Raw genomic sequence first — 14,685 nt, forward strand, 5'->3', positions numbered from 1 at the left:
TAATCGAGGTGCTGCTAGTAGCTAGCATTGGCAGCTTCCGTCTCAACGTTTATTTCCAGCGACTGTTGCCAATGTTTTCTTCTTCTTTTGCTATTTCATGCAGTTCGGATTCTTCCCCTCCTGTTACTTAATGCGGTTAGCTAACAGCTTCAAGACGCTCTATAGCCACCATCTGGCAGAGTTCTGTATTACAATCAGGCACCGGTTAAGATGATGACATTTTTTTAAATGAGAATATTCGCATTAAGTCTTACATTTTTGACAAGTAAACGATTATTCGAGCATTCGAAAATCAGATTCAATCCTTAGTATCACAAATATTTCAACATTTACATATTAATATAACATTATTGTCATTATGGCCTAGAAAAATATTTTTTGGGGGGAGGTAGGGTAGTGTACTATAGGCCCCTGTGGCGCAGCCTAAGCTTTTTTCCTTAATGGCATTTTTCCCCCTTACATTACTTTTACTTTTATACTTTAAGTAGTTTTGAAACCAGTACTTTTACACTTTTACTTGAGTAAAAAGCTTGAGTTGATACTTCAACTTCTACAGAATTCTTTTTAAACCCTAGTATCTATAGTTCTACTGGAGTAATGAATGTGAATACTTTTGACACTACTGGTATTGACACACCTCTTCTTAACTAAAACACACTTTTAACTTAGTGGTAAGGCAGCAAAGGTCCCTGAGGTGGGTACAGTCCACAGCAGATCAGACTCTTGTGTGGGTTTGAAGCTGACACTCACGGTTATAGAAGGTTCAACGACTCTTGTGTTTGTGTTTGTTACGCTTCATCCCACTTACCCTCCTTCACTCTGCTAATTGGGTTTAGAATGCTGCAGGAGCCTCATTTGTCAACAGATCTGACGTCACAATCTGCTTTGAAACATAGTTAAAACTAAACTTCACAGCAGTCGCTGATTCGATTCTTTGCTGTATGTCAACCCCTCTCTCTACTTCCCACATGTCCTGTCTCTCTTCAGCTGCCCCATTCAATAAAAGGGAAATGTCCCAAAAAAAGAATAACTTTAAAAATCTGTCTGTGTGGAAACTGAAATAACAGAAAACATGGTCAAAGCTTCTTCTTGAAGACTCAAATATCACGCAGCAGACCAAAGTTGTCCCAAAACCAACTCTGTTTCTGTGTCGTCTAAACTCTGCTGAGACTTCTGTCACTTTGCAGAAAGAGAGGAAACTAAATGCATTGAATAAATGTTCTGAAATAATACTTAAAATGTCAACGAAATGATTTATTTAAACACTCCCAGTACACGCCAGTACAAATCCTTCGTTTTTCTGTGATCAAAGCAGCAGCATTGGTGTATAAGCCTGCATTAATCCATAAGTTAAGGTTGAGTTATTTTAAGATTCTGTTTGAAAAGTTTCCTCCTCAGTTCGTTAGATTTCTGCACCCGTCAACGGACATGTTGACACATCTGCAGCCTCTGACGTCCAGCATGTTTATCTTGATTAAATCACAGTCTAATGACACCAGGCCGCCATAATAAAACCACAGCAGACTGTCCATTGTTGGTGTTTGTTTATGTTGGAGGCATCAGATTACTGGAGCTCATTAAACCCAGTGCCACAGTCGCATTCAAAGCTTTAGAAGTAAAAAAGCTGTAATTTATTTTTTAGTTATGCAATCCACTTAGAGAAAACATAACTAAAGAAGTGTCTGAGTAATATCTTATGAAACCAACACTTTAGAAATATCTTATTTGTAATAATTATCTGCAAATAAAACCAGCATTCTCAGAAGATTTGTGTGATAATCATGCCGCTCTGGCCTCCAGACATCAACATGATTTCCTGCAGGAGTTTTATCAGTTTGATGAAACATTGTTGTCATGATCCGCTCTGATTGGCTCAGCACCTTCAGGAATATGAGAACATTTTATTTATTAATCTCTACATCTTTCAATGTATGTCATTCTTCATCTAGGTCTCAGTATTGTGTGCTGTTGCACAAAAACAGCCAATACAGTCAATAAAAAAAGGACCTGTGTGTCATTTCAGCTCACATTATAGAGAAAAACTCAACTTGCAAACATAAAATAAATCAAATAGGTTACAAAAGAAGAAAGCTGATAAGAGAACTCATGATTCATCTTCAAGTGCAGCAGCATTTTGTAAGAGAGTTGACTCTTCGACTCTGAGAGGAGGCAAAACAGTTTCTTTCATAATGTTGGCTCCATAACTATCAGATTCTACCTCTTTATAAAGCGAGCTGTGACAGCCAATCAGGAGCCTGCTTTAGGCCAAGAAGATAGTACACCTGTTGGATCAAAGACTTTTGATATAATCGCCTCATTATGTGGCAGATACTTCTTATTTTAGTCCACCTGTGAAGTGCAGGCCAGATGATGTTCAAAGCTGAAGTAGAATGAGACAGAAAGTGTGTATGTGTGTGTGTGTGTGTGTGTGTGTGTGTGTGTGTGTGTGTGTGTGTGTGTGTGTGTGTGTGTGTGTGTGTGTGTGTGTGTGTGTGTGTGTGTGTGTGTGTCTCTTACGTCTGTAGTTGATTCTGGTGATGGTGTCTCTATTGAGCATGCGGTTGAGGAAGGAGTTGGAGTTTTCAGAGAGCTGAGGATCAAGAAAAAAGAAAGAGAGAGAGAGGGAGGTTTAAAATCTAAAATATTCATCACAAACCACGGTTCAACACACACACAAACACGCATGGTAGTATATGAAGTAACACACAAAAGTGAAAGTAACTATCTCAGCAAATACAGCACCAGAGAAATGAATACACAGAAACCCTAAATCCAAAGAGAGAAATATATACATCCAGAAATTCAACTCAACAGGATAACTAACGGGGAGAGAGATCAGCAAACACTTTGTTTTTCCTGTATTATTTTTTATATAGCCTGTATTACTGAAAGTTATTCACTATGCTTTGTAGATATCATCCTACAACAAAGATTCAAAAGTCACTAAAGCTGTATTTTTGTACTTATACAATGTAAAATTAAGCACATGTACTTAACAGTCAAGGCAGATGGCTGTCTAACATGAGTCTGGTTCTGCTTGTGGTTTCTGCCTGTCCTACCATGTAGTGCCATCATGTGTGCTGACATGATGTGCTGCACTTGGACATACACAATAAATAAATGTTAGCCCCAATTCTTTTGTTGACTGCTCAAGAATGAACAACGGAGAATTCGTTCAGGTCTCATAAAGCATTTATCCTGGCCACATGTAAAGAGTACAGCACTGGTTTCAAATTGACAGAGCTCCCAAAGGAATTCGGGCAAAATGAGCCCAGAGTCCAGGATATGATAATCTTTTATAGATATATCTTGAAAGGCGTAAAGGAAGTACGCAGCCAACTCCTATTGGCCTGGAAGTTGGGTGTCGTATGCAGCCATCTCCGTATTGGCTCTAGTCTCCAACATGCGTACCTCAATAGATACTTGTGTCTTCAGACAGTCTTACTATTGTGCATTGTAACCAAGAAATGCGTGTGTATGTTGCTTCTCGGCCTGCAGCTATCCTTGAAGCAGAACTGATAGCCAAAAGTTTGTTTCCTGCGTTATCAGCTGACGGTAACACAGTGCTCTCAGCTGACCTACTTACAGTACATCTTGAGTTGACATAATACAATGAGACCCATACTGGCCATAATATCTCTATAAAGTATATAACTATTTCTATAGGCAATAAGATATTAACATATTGGTCAAATTAAGTCAAATTATCACATCTGTTCAATGTGTGAGAGCATGTTTGTTTTTATTTCACTCTGTAAGACACAGGAGTTTCTGATCTCTCTTTTCATCTCCTCTATCCCTCTTCCTAACCCCAACTCGGTCAATGCAGATGTCTGTCTAACATGAGGCTGGTTCTGCTCAAGGTTTCTACTTGTTAAAAGGAAGTTTGTCCTTGCCGCTGTAAATTTCTAAATGCTGAATAGTGCTTTACTCATGGTGGATTAAGATGGGATAAGTGTTATCCTGTCTTGATGTTGGGTCTTTGTTAATAATTTAATATAGAGTACGGTCTAGACCTGCTATGTTTGTAAAACATCTTCAGATTACATTTGTTTTGATTTGGTGCTATGTAAATTAAGATTGGTAATTGATTAATTCATGTTTTTACCTGGATTTTTACCCTATAATGTTAATATCGAAATTGTTTTTGAAACCACATTCTCAGAGGTGTGACTGATTTTAAGTTAACATGGAAACAACAAATTGACTAAAGAACCAAGGACCAAAGGAAAGCCTGTATACATCTAGACATATATTAAATTATAAGGCCTTACATATGATATAATGCTCACTGATTGTTCCTTACATGTCTTGCTGTGTAGAGGTGAAGGGATCTACTAATACAACAATTATGAATTCAATAGTGGTGCTGCAAAAAATTAGCCATATACGTATCATCAACAAGACTGTTTATGACGCTCACTCTGACCAACTATTTCTAAACTCCCATGTGATGGAATTCAATGATTCATTACATTAAAAAGTTATGCAAACAATGTTAAGTGCAGAGTCCAAATCACTTAAAAACTCTGTACAAAAGTTATTTTCAATTTGGGAGAGTCAATATGATTTGAAAGGTGTTTGTGTTCTTTTCAAAGAGATAAAAAAAGGTATTTAAAGAAGATGTGTATCATGTTTGGTCTGTTCTGAATTTTCTTTTAGTGATTTTTGGTTATTCTTGTTTTCAGTTTAGGTTAGTTATTTCCTGAGTGTGTTTTTATATCTGCCTTCCTTTTTTGTATACCCTCATGTCTGTGTAAAATCTAGTGTTTCCTGTTTTTATTTTGTAGAGTAATCACCAAGTGTGTTAAATTTAGTTTTACTTTCTGTGTTTACCCTCCTTCTTGATTGTCTACACCTGTGCCTCGTTACTCATTACCCAGTGTGTGTATAAAGTCTCTGGCTGTTTTCAAAACCGTCTACTCTACTAGCAGTACGTACTGATTTGGCCAAAATTCAGTATGTAGTAAGTAGAAAGTGAACAAGAGCAAAATCTGCAGTATGCCAAAACTCCCCGGATGTCTACTGATTCAGGAATATTTCACAGTATGCATCGGACCAGTCTGCCTCGTGTACTGTGTCCTACAATGCACAGCGCTAAAGTTACGCTTTTTATTTTTTCTTCTTTTTTGACTTGGTGAACTCAGTTTTTAGGTGCTTTGAAAATTATTAAATCACATATAATCAAGTGGATGCTAAAGAAACAGTTTCTCCATCAGCTTGGCCGTTGTTTACTTCCGAATTTCGAAACCGGAAATTCAGTGATGTCTGACCCAGCATACTGTAACACAGATTGAACAGAACAGTCATACTACATACTAAATTCAAACGCAGTATGTAGAAGGCATACCCTACTGCCTACAACAGTTGTAGGTACTAGGTAGTATGTAGCAGGCCGTTTCTAAAACAGCCATTGTCCTCCCTTCTGTGTCATTGTTATGTCAAGTTGTACCATGTCATCTCATGGTCCTGTGTTTGTGTTTCCACTAGCATTGTTTAAGTACGTTTTTGTTTATTAAAACCTTTTATTTTAATCTGCACACGTTTCCTCCCTCCTCGTTTTTCTAGTCGTGACAACGTGTTTATGTTGTTGGGGTTAAATTGTGGAATGATGCCAGTATAAATTCAAAAACTTGTGATTCACTTTTGTTTTTTTCTTCACACTTTGCAAGCTGGTGGCTTAATTAGATACAAAAATGTAGGCTTGGCTTGCCTTTCAGTCATCACTTAATACATGACTTTGTTGAAAGTGTCTGTACTGTGAAAATGATTGTATTATGTGTGACGACTGAATAAATACTTCTACAGTCAATATTATAAACTCCACACCACTCTGTTATCATCTAAAGACTATCACACACGCCACAAGAATCCATCTCTGCATTGAATCACTCTAAAAGAATAAACTGGTGTTCAGTCAGACAACTCACGTCTTATTGGTTTGATATGTTTGTTGCAGCAGAGCATTGTTTGTGTTTGGAGTCTAGGGTCCAACTTCATCACTCCTCGCTGTTTGATTTTTGCACGAGAGAGATTGAGGAGTGATGAGATAATATCTTAAACCCTACAGCTGGATGCTGGGGACTGAAAGTTTGAGTGCAGCACTGGTGCAGGGTAGAACAGAGGCAGATAGCAGAAATCTTGCTGCTTAAATACACAACCAAAATCATAAGGATATGTTTGTTGTGATTGTGAGAATGACGCATGTTAAGTGTGACATAAGTGCAGCTCCAGTTTCCTGCCTGCACCAACACGCAGGACCAATTATTCTAGTCAGATCTAAATTGTGGTAATGATGCTGAAGAAACATTGTGAGCCTTTATTTGCATATTCACAACTAGGTAATGTCCTTTTCTGCCAGTTCTTCCTTTGTTTTGAAAATGCAGCAAAGTAAAATTCAATCTGGAGCCTGTTTAATGTCATATATTTCTTTTATCATAGTTTGCTCTGAGTCTGTTTGAAATGACAAAAGCTGACGGTAGACTTGTTCATGTTTGGGATTCGTTATGTGTTGCTAACTTTGCCCCTGTAGTCAACATGCTCATAGAAACCCTGGTTTGATTTTCCATGCTGACAACCAGCGTCGAGACCACTTAAAGCGCTGTCCCCTGCCAGGTTGAGTCAAGCCAGATCACCGAATGACACCCTGAGTACCTTGAACTGGCTTCACAGCACAAACCCCCGTGCTCTTACAGGTGTTTTTATCCCCTTTGTTGTGTTGCTGGCCTGACATGCTGACCTTTATGAAGATGGAGACCACAGCGATGCCGTGAGGACTTTTGGCTGCCTCAGTGTAGTTGGCGTACAGGTCATGGTTGTAATGGATCAACTGGACCTGGAAGCGAGACACAGTTAGAAAGATGAGAGCACTTACGGTTAGATGAAGTAGCTCTAACTTTCCACTGAACTGACAGTATGTTTTACAGTCAGTAAAGTGTTTCAATTATTTCCCATGCGGCACTAATTCAAACACATTTAACAGGGATCATCTCAAGTGCATTAATCTCCTGTGATGGCTCAATCAATGCCAGACGTATTGATAACAGTAGATCAATCAGTTTATAAATAATAAACATGTTGGTGCGTCTGCGTCCTGATAACTGTCTCGTTAAAGACAACATCTTCAGGATTCTTCACATGCACTCAAACGCCACCAGATTAGACAACAAAGAAAAAAACGTCCTATTCTAAAATCCAGGATTAAAACAATCTTTGAGAAAACCCCCCGCTCAGATATGACACATTTTTGCATTAACAAGAGGCGACTGTTTCCAGAATAACTCACTCTGTGTGGGTGGTGTGTGTACATTTTTCTGTGTGTGTGTGTTGTGTGTCTGTTTATCAGAGAAAGCATAATCCTGCAGTCATTAATCATAATAAGCCTGCTAATGTCAGCAATTATCTTATCAGCCTGTTAGTATTCTCTGCTGTCTACAAAGACATGTGTGTCTTTCTGTTTGTGCGTGTGTGTGTCCTGCAAATATTGTGTTTTAAATCCACAGCATGCTATTTCCGTCTCGTCTCTCACCTCTCCAGGAAAGCCCTGTCCGTTGAGGAGGTGCTCTGAGCCCGAGGCGTCCTCGCTACCAAAATGGAGGCGGACCTCCTCGAGCCTGTAGCTGTAACCCAGCGGCCCCCCTGAGATGTTCACCAGGTGGGCTTTGTCTGGCCGCAGGGACACGTGCTTCCCTGTGTTGTACATGGTGCCTCCCATCTAAACAGAAACAAACAGAGAGGACGACAATGATAAATTGATGTTTACTCCAACTGTAACAAGAAAGATCTGTCTTATATTCCGTTTTTTTCTCGACTGTGAATCAGGATTTTCATCGAGTTTCTTATCTTGCAAACTGTTGAAAAATGCTTTGTTTGAGGCATGAACTGTATGAAATGATGGAAGACATGACAGGTCATCAATAGTATAGCCAAAACATCTAGAGCCCCCCCTACAACTTAATGCAGCATAGGTTATGATGCCTGGCATCTCCATGTCAACAGATGGGACATGGTCAAACTTTACAATCAACATTCTCAATCCAATTACATTTTCTCTAACATGTTTTTTGTCATTTTAGTTAGAATTCATCATGCTGATTAATGTCCAAGTGTTAATTTTTCTAATGAGTTAAGTTTGAATTTTTTATTTGATCCTAAAAAGACAGGAAGTGACTTCATGATTGACGGATCTGCTGACAACTGAGGCTCCTGTAGCGTTGTGTGCACCAGATTATAAGAGTAGAGGAGAAACAGTAAGGAAACACAAGAGTCATTGAACATAGCACTGACACAAGACTGTTCCGCTTTGGTCTGTACCCACCTAAAGGCTGGTTTATACTTCTGCGTCGCCCCTACGCAGCAGGGGCTTACACGGACATGAGTCCCACATACTTGTGCGTCGATGTGTCCGTGTCGTGCAGCAATTCTCTGCCGAAATGCTTGAGGGCAGGGTGGTCTCTCTGATAGCTGGTCGCCTGTTTCTGGCCCCGCTGCGATCTCTGTTTACTTTCCTCACAGCGTTTCAGAGCGTGTTATGTTAATCTACAGCTGATACATGTTGCTGTTTATCATACAGACATGATTACATGAAGAATAGAGAGGAGGAGATGAAATACACAGCCGATGTACGGCCGATGAGCACTTCCGGGATCCCAAGCGGACCATTCACAGAGCTTGCGGTCCGCGTTGATTCTACGCGTAGTTATATTTTGGAGGAGGTGCACGTCAGCTACGTGCGTAGGCCTCTGCATAGGTACAGGAGCTATGCAGACCCCCGGCGTAGGCTCTGGTGTTGATTTGACGCAGAAGCATAAATCAGCCTTAGTAGATCTCTGACATTTTAGCTAACGTTAAAAGTGTGTTTTAGTTAGCATAAGCGAGATGTCAGTACCACAACTTCACCAGATAATTTATTGCCCTGACTCTGACTCCAAATGCTCAAGATGTCCGTGCCACACCCTGGAGTTATTTTGGCTTCACTTATGTACAACAGGAGGAGGTGGAGACAAGTCATCCATCTTTGTGAAAGCCAGTGGTTTGGAAGCCCGTGTGTTCTTGCACTTTTGACGTGTCCTAAGTTTAAATGTACTTTCATTTATGAACAACAACAGAGATAAGACAGAGAATGTTGTGGAGAAGAGAGTGGGGGATGACGTGCAGTGAGGGGCAAAAGCCGGGACTCGAGCCAGCGGGCGCTGAATCAAGGACTGGAGCCTCTGGAGGGGAGGGGTGCAAGTTTTCCACTGAGATAAATCAGCACACTCCTAAGAAAACCTTAATACAGGAATGAAGCTAACATATCAAAAACCATCTTAATCAACATTAACATACTAGTATGTTAACATGCTAATTCTAGAACAGCTCCAATCAAGTAATCAGACATTTTTTTCTACAGGCTTGCAGTTTTATGCAGCTGCATGTTACTCGCAATGCTTCAACAAATACCACCCCTCATCTCTCACGGCCCGGAGCAAAGCGATAAATGGCTTTGTGATTAAATAGAAATGTAATTAAAGAGCATTTAGAAACAATGAAAGAAAGGAACAGTGGAACCGCTTTCTTAAATTTACAGCAAGGCAACACCAGACACAAATCGCTTCATCATAAAAAAGTTTAATGCTTGCAGATAAATCAACAGGAAAACGCAGAAATAAGGAGAAAGACGAATAAATCAAGCTCAGTTACAGTTTGGGCGTAAAAGAAGGCTGGGCTTGTATTTGCTGTGGTATAATCTCATAAAACTGCTCACTTGACTGAAGACTCTCAGCCTTGTTTTCTTATTTATGTGCCTTGATGCAGTCTTTAAAATAATAATTTAAAATTAATATTAAAGTATGACTACTGTAAAACACCAAAATGAAGCAAGCCACCATGCAGTGAAAGTGTGATAAAGATGAGTTGTTGTCGTGACTTAAAGAGGAGCTCTTGTTTTTCTCGTAACAGCTGGAGATAAACTGTACCAAGCTTTTGGTCTATTGCTATGTGGGGGTTGCTTTAATCATTATCATCATTTATTCCTGAGTGTAACATATGCTACATGACACTTGTACCCACAGTGCTGTAATGAGCCTTGTTTTATTTTTAACACAGGCATCCCCCGTTGCCTCCAGCAGCAGTAGCAGCAGCAGCAGCAGCAGCAGCGGCAGAGTGGCCCACTTCTAAAAACTCCAGCAGCTTTGTCTTCTGACAGGATGGAGAAAGTGTAAAGTGCTGCCATGTGTGACCGAGCTGCTGCAGCCTCTGTTTTAATATCCTGTATGGAGGCTGTAATGAGATGACTGAGTCGGTCCAATTACAGAACACGTAGACAGTTCTGCTTCACTTCTTCACTGTGATATTAATGGTCTGTTATGTTAAGTTGTATAATGTTAACCAGAGCAAGGGAAGCAGCTAAAGGGTGCTTCTTGGGCGGATGGCGGTACTTCTGTATGTTGTAATCTGTGAGAGAGGTTTCAATAGAACATCCAATGAATATGTATGGGCCTATTAACCTGATTTAGATTATTCTTATTAGATTAATATTTTCTGGCACACTATCCTGCTTCACACTATGTTCTATACCTCTTTCTAACCCCAACATGGTCAAGGCAGATTGCTGCCTTTTATGAGTCTGGTTCTGCAATAAACCATAAAATCAATAAAAAGCAGGTCTAAAATAGTGAGTTGACAGTGTGTTAGCTTCCCTGATATCCTCTGGCAGGTGATTCCACAGCTTAGGGGCCCTGACAGAAAATGCCCGATCACCTTTTGTTTTTCTGTTTGAGCGTGGAATAGTTAGTAAAGATCTACTGGAGGATCTGAGGTTACATGATGGCTCATAGGTAGTCAAGAGGTCAGAAATGTAGTCTGGAGCTGACCCCCTACGGGCTTTAAAAGTCAACATCATCATTTTAAAATCAATTCTAAAATGGACTGGGAGCCAGTGAAGCGATTTTAAAATGGGTGTGATGTGTTCTCTCCATCCGGAGAAAAATTGGTTGCCATCCAGTTATTAATATCTGCAGTGCACATGTGAAGGTTGCTCAATTAAATTGTATCTTTACTGTTAAATGAGAAATACAACTGTGTTATAGATGGGATAAGACTGGGTTTAACCTGGATGTTGGGTCTTTGTTAATAATTGAACATAGAGTACAGTCTAGACCTGCTATGGTTCTAAAGGTGTCTTGAGATAACATTTGTTGTGATTTGGCTTTATATAAATAAAGATTGATTGATTGATCGTTCGTTTGATTGATCGATCGTTTGATTGATCGATCGTTTGATTGATGAGTTACATTGTATTTCCTGTTGAAATTAATGAACTTATTTATTTTATATCAAGAGAAATCTAGTTGGGAAAATTAGAAAGTTGAAAAATATGTCTTCACCACAGCTGCCATCATCTAAGGAGTGGTAGGAAACACCAGAAAAGGAGGGGATGAATTAGAAAACAGTGCTAAAAAGAATCACTTTGTCCACAGGGGGCGCCGAAATCAACACAGAGTTCCTTACTGGAGCTTCAACCTGAGCATATCCACTGATGGTGAAGTAAAACAAGGTGACCATGACTCAGCGCTTCACCTGACTGAGTTTTTCTGCCTTGTCACTGTCAATCTGTGTTCACATATCCTTTACTGTGTTCTTTTTATTGTTTTCTTAGAGTGACATTTTTAATTCCCTAACATGAACATACTTTCACGTTCCAACTTTTACCGGTAATCCTGGGTGACCGGTCTAAGCGAATTGGGCTTCAAAAACCCACTTAGTTACAGGTCTGAATCCAGGTCAGAGTCACTGAGCCATTTCTCGGTGAGGGCAAGGAGGCAGGTGACTTTTATTTCCCAATTATATTTGGGGTAAGCCTCCAATTCTTCTACTTTCTGTTTGACAGCAGGACTGTTGGTAGAGGCGGAAGGCTGCGGCGACTGTCAAGCCGAGGATTCCTCAGTCTCCGGTGAAGGCAACCTCTCCTTGTTCTTTTCTGGGTTCTAGACATCTTAACCGGCCTACGCAGCTCAGGCGGGATGTTCGCTAGAATATAGCTGGTTGATGTAGTTTGTAGGGACAGAAGCAGCTCACGGCTGTGAGTGACTCTGCCGGTAGCGCTGTGATTTTCCATAGCATGACAAGGAAAGTCCAGAAGAAACGCTGTCATGCAGAAAACTGCGAGAAACTGGACAAGTATCCCCATGATTTCCATTCCTCACGCACTGACAAGCTCTTTCACACACAAACGAAAGAGAAGACCAAAAAATTACGGACTTTAAAGTGTAAAAAAACAACGTAAACTAAACAAGCCTGCTCTACTCTGGGAATCTGTGTTCAGCTCTGGAGTGACCCAGCACTTGGTACTTTGGTCATGGAAGGTCTTGGTTTGGTAGCTTCATTATAGATGTTCCTTATTTTATTATTAAAAAAAAACAAAAAAACAAAAAAACCTTACTTACTTTTGTGCATTGCCTTATTGCCTTTACACTGCTTGGCAGTACCTACACCCAAATGGACTTAAAGCACTTTGTTACTCTCACTGATCTTGTTCCTCTTGTCTAGATATTTGCTTGTGTTGTTCTTGTTCTCCTATGTACGTCGCTTTGGATAAAAGCGTCTGCTCAATGACATTGTAACATTGTAACATTGTAACAAGCCGGTAGACTGCTTAGTCGCACACTGTGAAGCGCCCCTTTCATCAGAGTGATGTGATAACAGTATGTCATTTAGAGTTGCGCAATGAATAACAGACTGTTGCCATGCATTATTGACCAATGATAATCAAGTATTTCACACTGCTGTGTAAAAAACATAGACTGTATAATGCATAGATGTAGCCTTAATAATGTACTGTGGTTTTAGAAGCAGAGTTTGGGAGTCTATCGTTGCTGTCAACCTAACTACAGACACAGAGGTGGAGCTGAGGCGGGCCTTTAGCCTCCTTGCTAACGGCTGGCCTGCTTGTCAATTAAGTTAGCAGTGACTTTCAGAGAAATAACCCCTGTACAGTGTGTGCGGTTAGAGAAATTAGCTAGTTAGACCAAAATCAATTTTTGTACCAGGCTGTAAACCAGTTGTTTACTTTGGTGTGAAGTTGGGCTTTTTGAATGGGTATGTGTGTGGTTTCCAGTGGTTCTGCAGCCGGCCCCCAGTGGACATTCGAGGAACTGCAGTTTTTAGTACTTCTGCATCGGCTTCATTTCTCGCGGCCGGAGGTTCCTGCTTGTCAATAGACGATGTTTAATGCATTCATCCTAATTTTTTTCTCGTTTTGAAGTTGAACAGAAGTGAATAATAATAATTCTGAACTGCTTTGATTATTGTCCTGTCTCTGTTAACCCTCCTGTATGTTCAGAGTCAGATTGACCCTTTTCAAAGTAAAAAAAATGTTAAAAGTGTTTTTTCGGTATGAAGCTTCTTCTATTTGCCTTAATTAGCGTAATCAACATATAGAATAACAATGGTTCCTTTCACATATTTAGAACCCCCCCCTGCATGTTTCTATTACATAGATACTGTTCGTGGGTCAATTTGACCGGGCAGTTAAGGTGGAGGCTAAAAGGAGTCAGAAGTGTCAAATACTAATTGTTTCTTTGCAACTGTGTGACATATTTCACCACAATCACACACACGCACACACACACATGCACACACATACACACGCACACACGTACACCCTCTCCCTATCTCTTGACCTCATCTGTAAAGTGCGAGAATGCAGGTGTTGGCATGACTTTTGACGGGAACCTTCTCTGTTCCCACGGGCAAACTCCACCCACATTGAGGGAAATCTCAGCGGGGTAGTGATGTGTCATGATCAAAAGCTGCGGCTCTGAGAGTCGATGCTTTATAGTGAATCAGAAGAGCCGGCTTGTATAGAGAGAGAGCCGGCTCCCAGTTTTTTCCTTTTGCTGCTTATCTCTCAGCCAGCCCTAGCTCTGCTCAAAGCAGAACTATGTTTTGATTGGTCAGCATGGCGGCCATGCAGCCAATCACATGTGAGGACATAGGATATAGATGATGGAGGGGAAGCTTTGTATCGTGGCTACATCTGTTCCTTCCAAGAGAGACTTATCGAAGACAGGGCAAATACTCACTGAGAGGAGAAATCGGATCAGCCCACCCAAGCTGAGGCATCTGATATTTCTCGATGCCAACCTGAGGATATTAATAATGTTTGCTCGAGTTTGGTTCTGGTTCTGTTTGCTCGAGTTTGGTTCTGGTTCTGTTTGCTTGAGTTTAGTTCTTGTTTCTGTTTACTTGAGTTGGTTCTGGTTCTGTTTACTTGAGTTTGGTTCTGGTTCTGTTTGCTTGAGTTTGGTTCTGTTTCTGTTTGCTTGAATTGGTTCTGGTTCTGGTTCTGTTTACCTTGAGTTTGGTTCAGGTTCTGTTTGCTCCAGTTTGGTTCTGGTTCTGTTTGCTTGAGTTTGGGTCTGTTTCTGTTTGCTTAAATTGGTTCTGGTTCTGTTTGCTTGAGTTTGGTTCTGGTTCTGTTTGCTTGAGTTTGGTTCTGGTTCTGTTTGCTTGAGTTTGGTTCTGGTTCTGTTTGCTTGAGTTGGGTTCTGGTTCTGGTCTGTGGATATGTTTGCAGTTTTTTGTTAGTTTGTTCAATACAAAAGTTTGTTAAAAAACTAAACAAAGTAAGAATGGTTTTGTAATAGAATAAATGCACAAAAATTGGCAATTATAAGGCTTCTCATAAAAACAGTGTACATAAAA

The 14,685-nt window shown here is 40.2% G+C and overlaps 1 protein-coding gene across 1 annotated transcript; it reads right to left on the reverse strand.

Moving 5' to 3' along the window:
• Positions 1 to 1,735: 1,735 nt before the first annotated feature.
• On the reverse strand, positions 1,736 to 7,710 carry LOC117809038 (carbonic anhydrase-related protein 10-like). Its single transcript, XM_034678714.1, has 4 exons — positions 7,529 to 7,710; positions 6,740 to 6,835; positions 2,518 to 2,590; positions 1,736 to 1,880 (listed from the first exon to the last, which is right to left on the reverse strand). Exons 1-4 carry the CDS (start codon positions 7,700 to 7,702, stop codon positions 1,831 to 1,833), a joined length of 393 nt encoding a protein of 130 aa, XP_034534605.1. The 5' UTR covers positions 7,703 to 7,710; the 3' UTR covers positions 1,736 to 1,830.
• Positions 7,711 to 14,685: the final 6,975 nt, after the last annotated feature.

This window comes from Notolabrus celidotus, unplaced genomic scaffold (assembly GCF_009762535.1).
Source record: "Notolabrus celidotus isolate fNotCel1 unplaced genomic scaffold, fNotCel1.pri scaffold_209_arrow_ctg1, whole genome shotgun sequence".
Classification (NCBI taxonomy): Eukaryota; Metazoa; Chordata; class Actinopteri; order Labriformes; family Labridae; genus Notolabrus; species Notolabrus celidotus.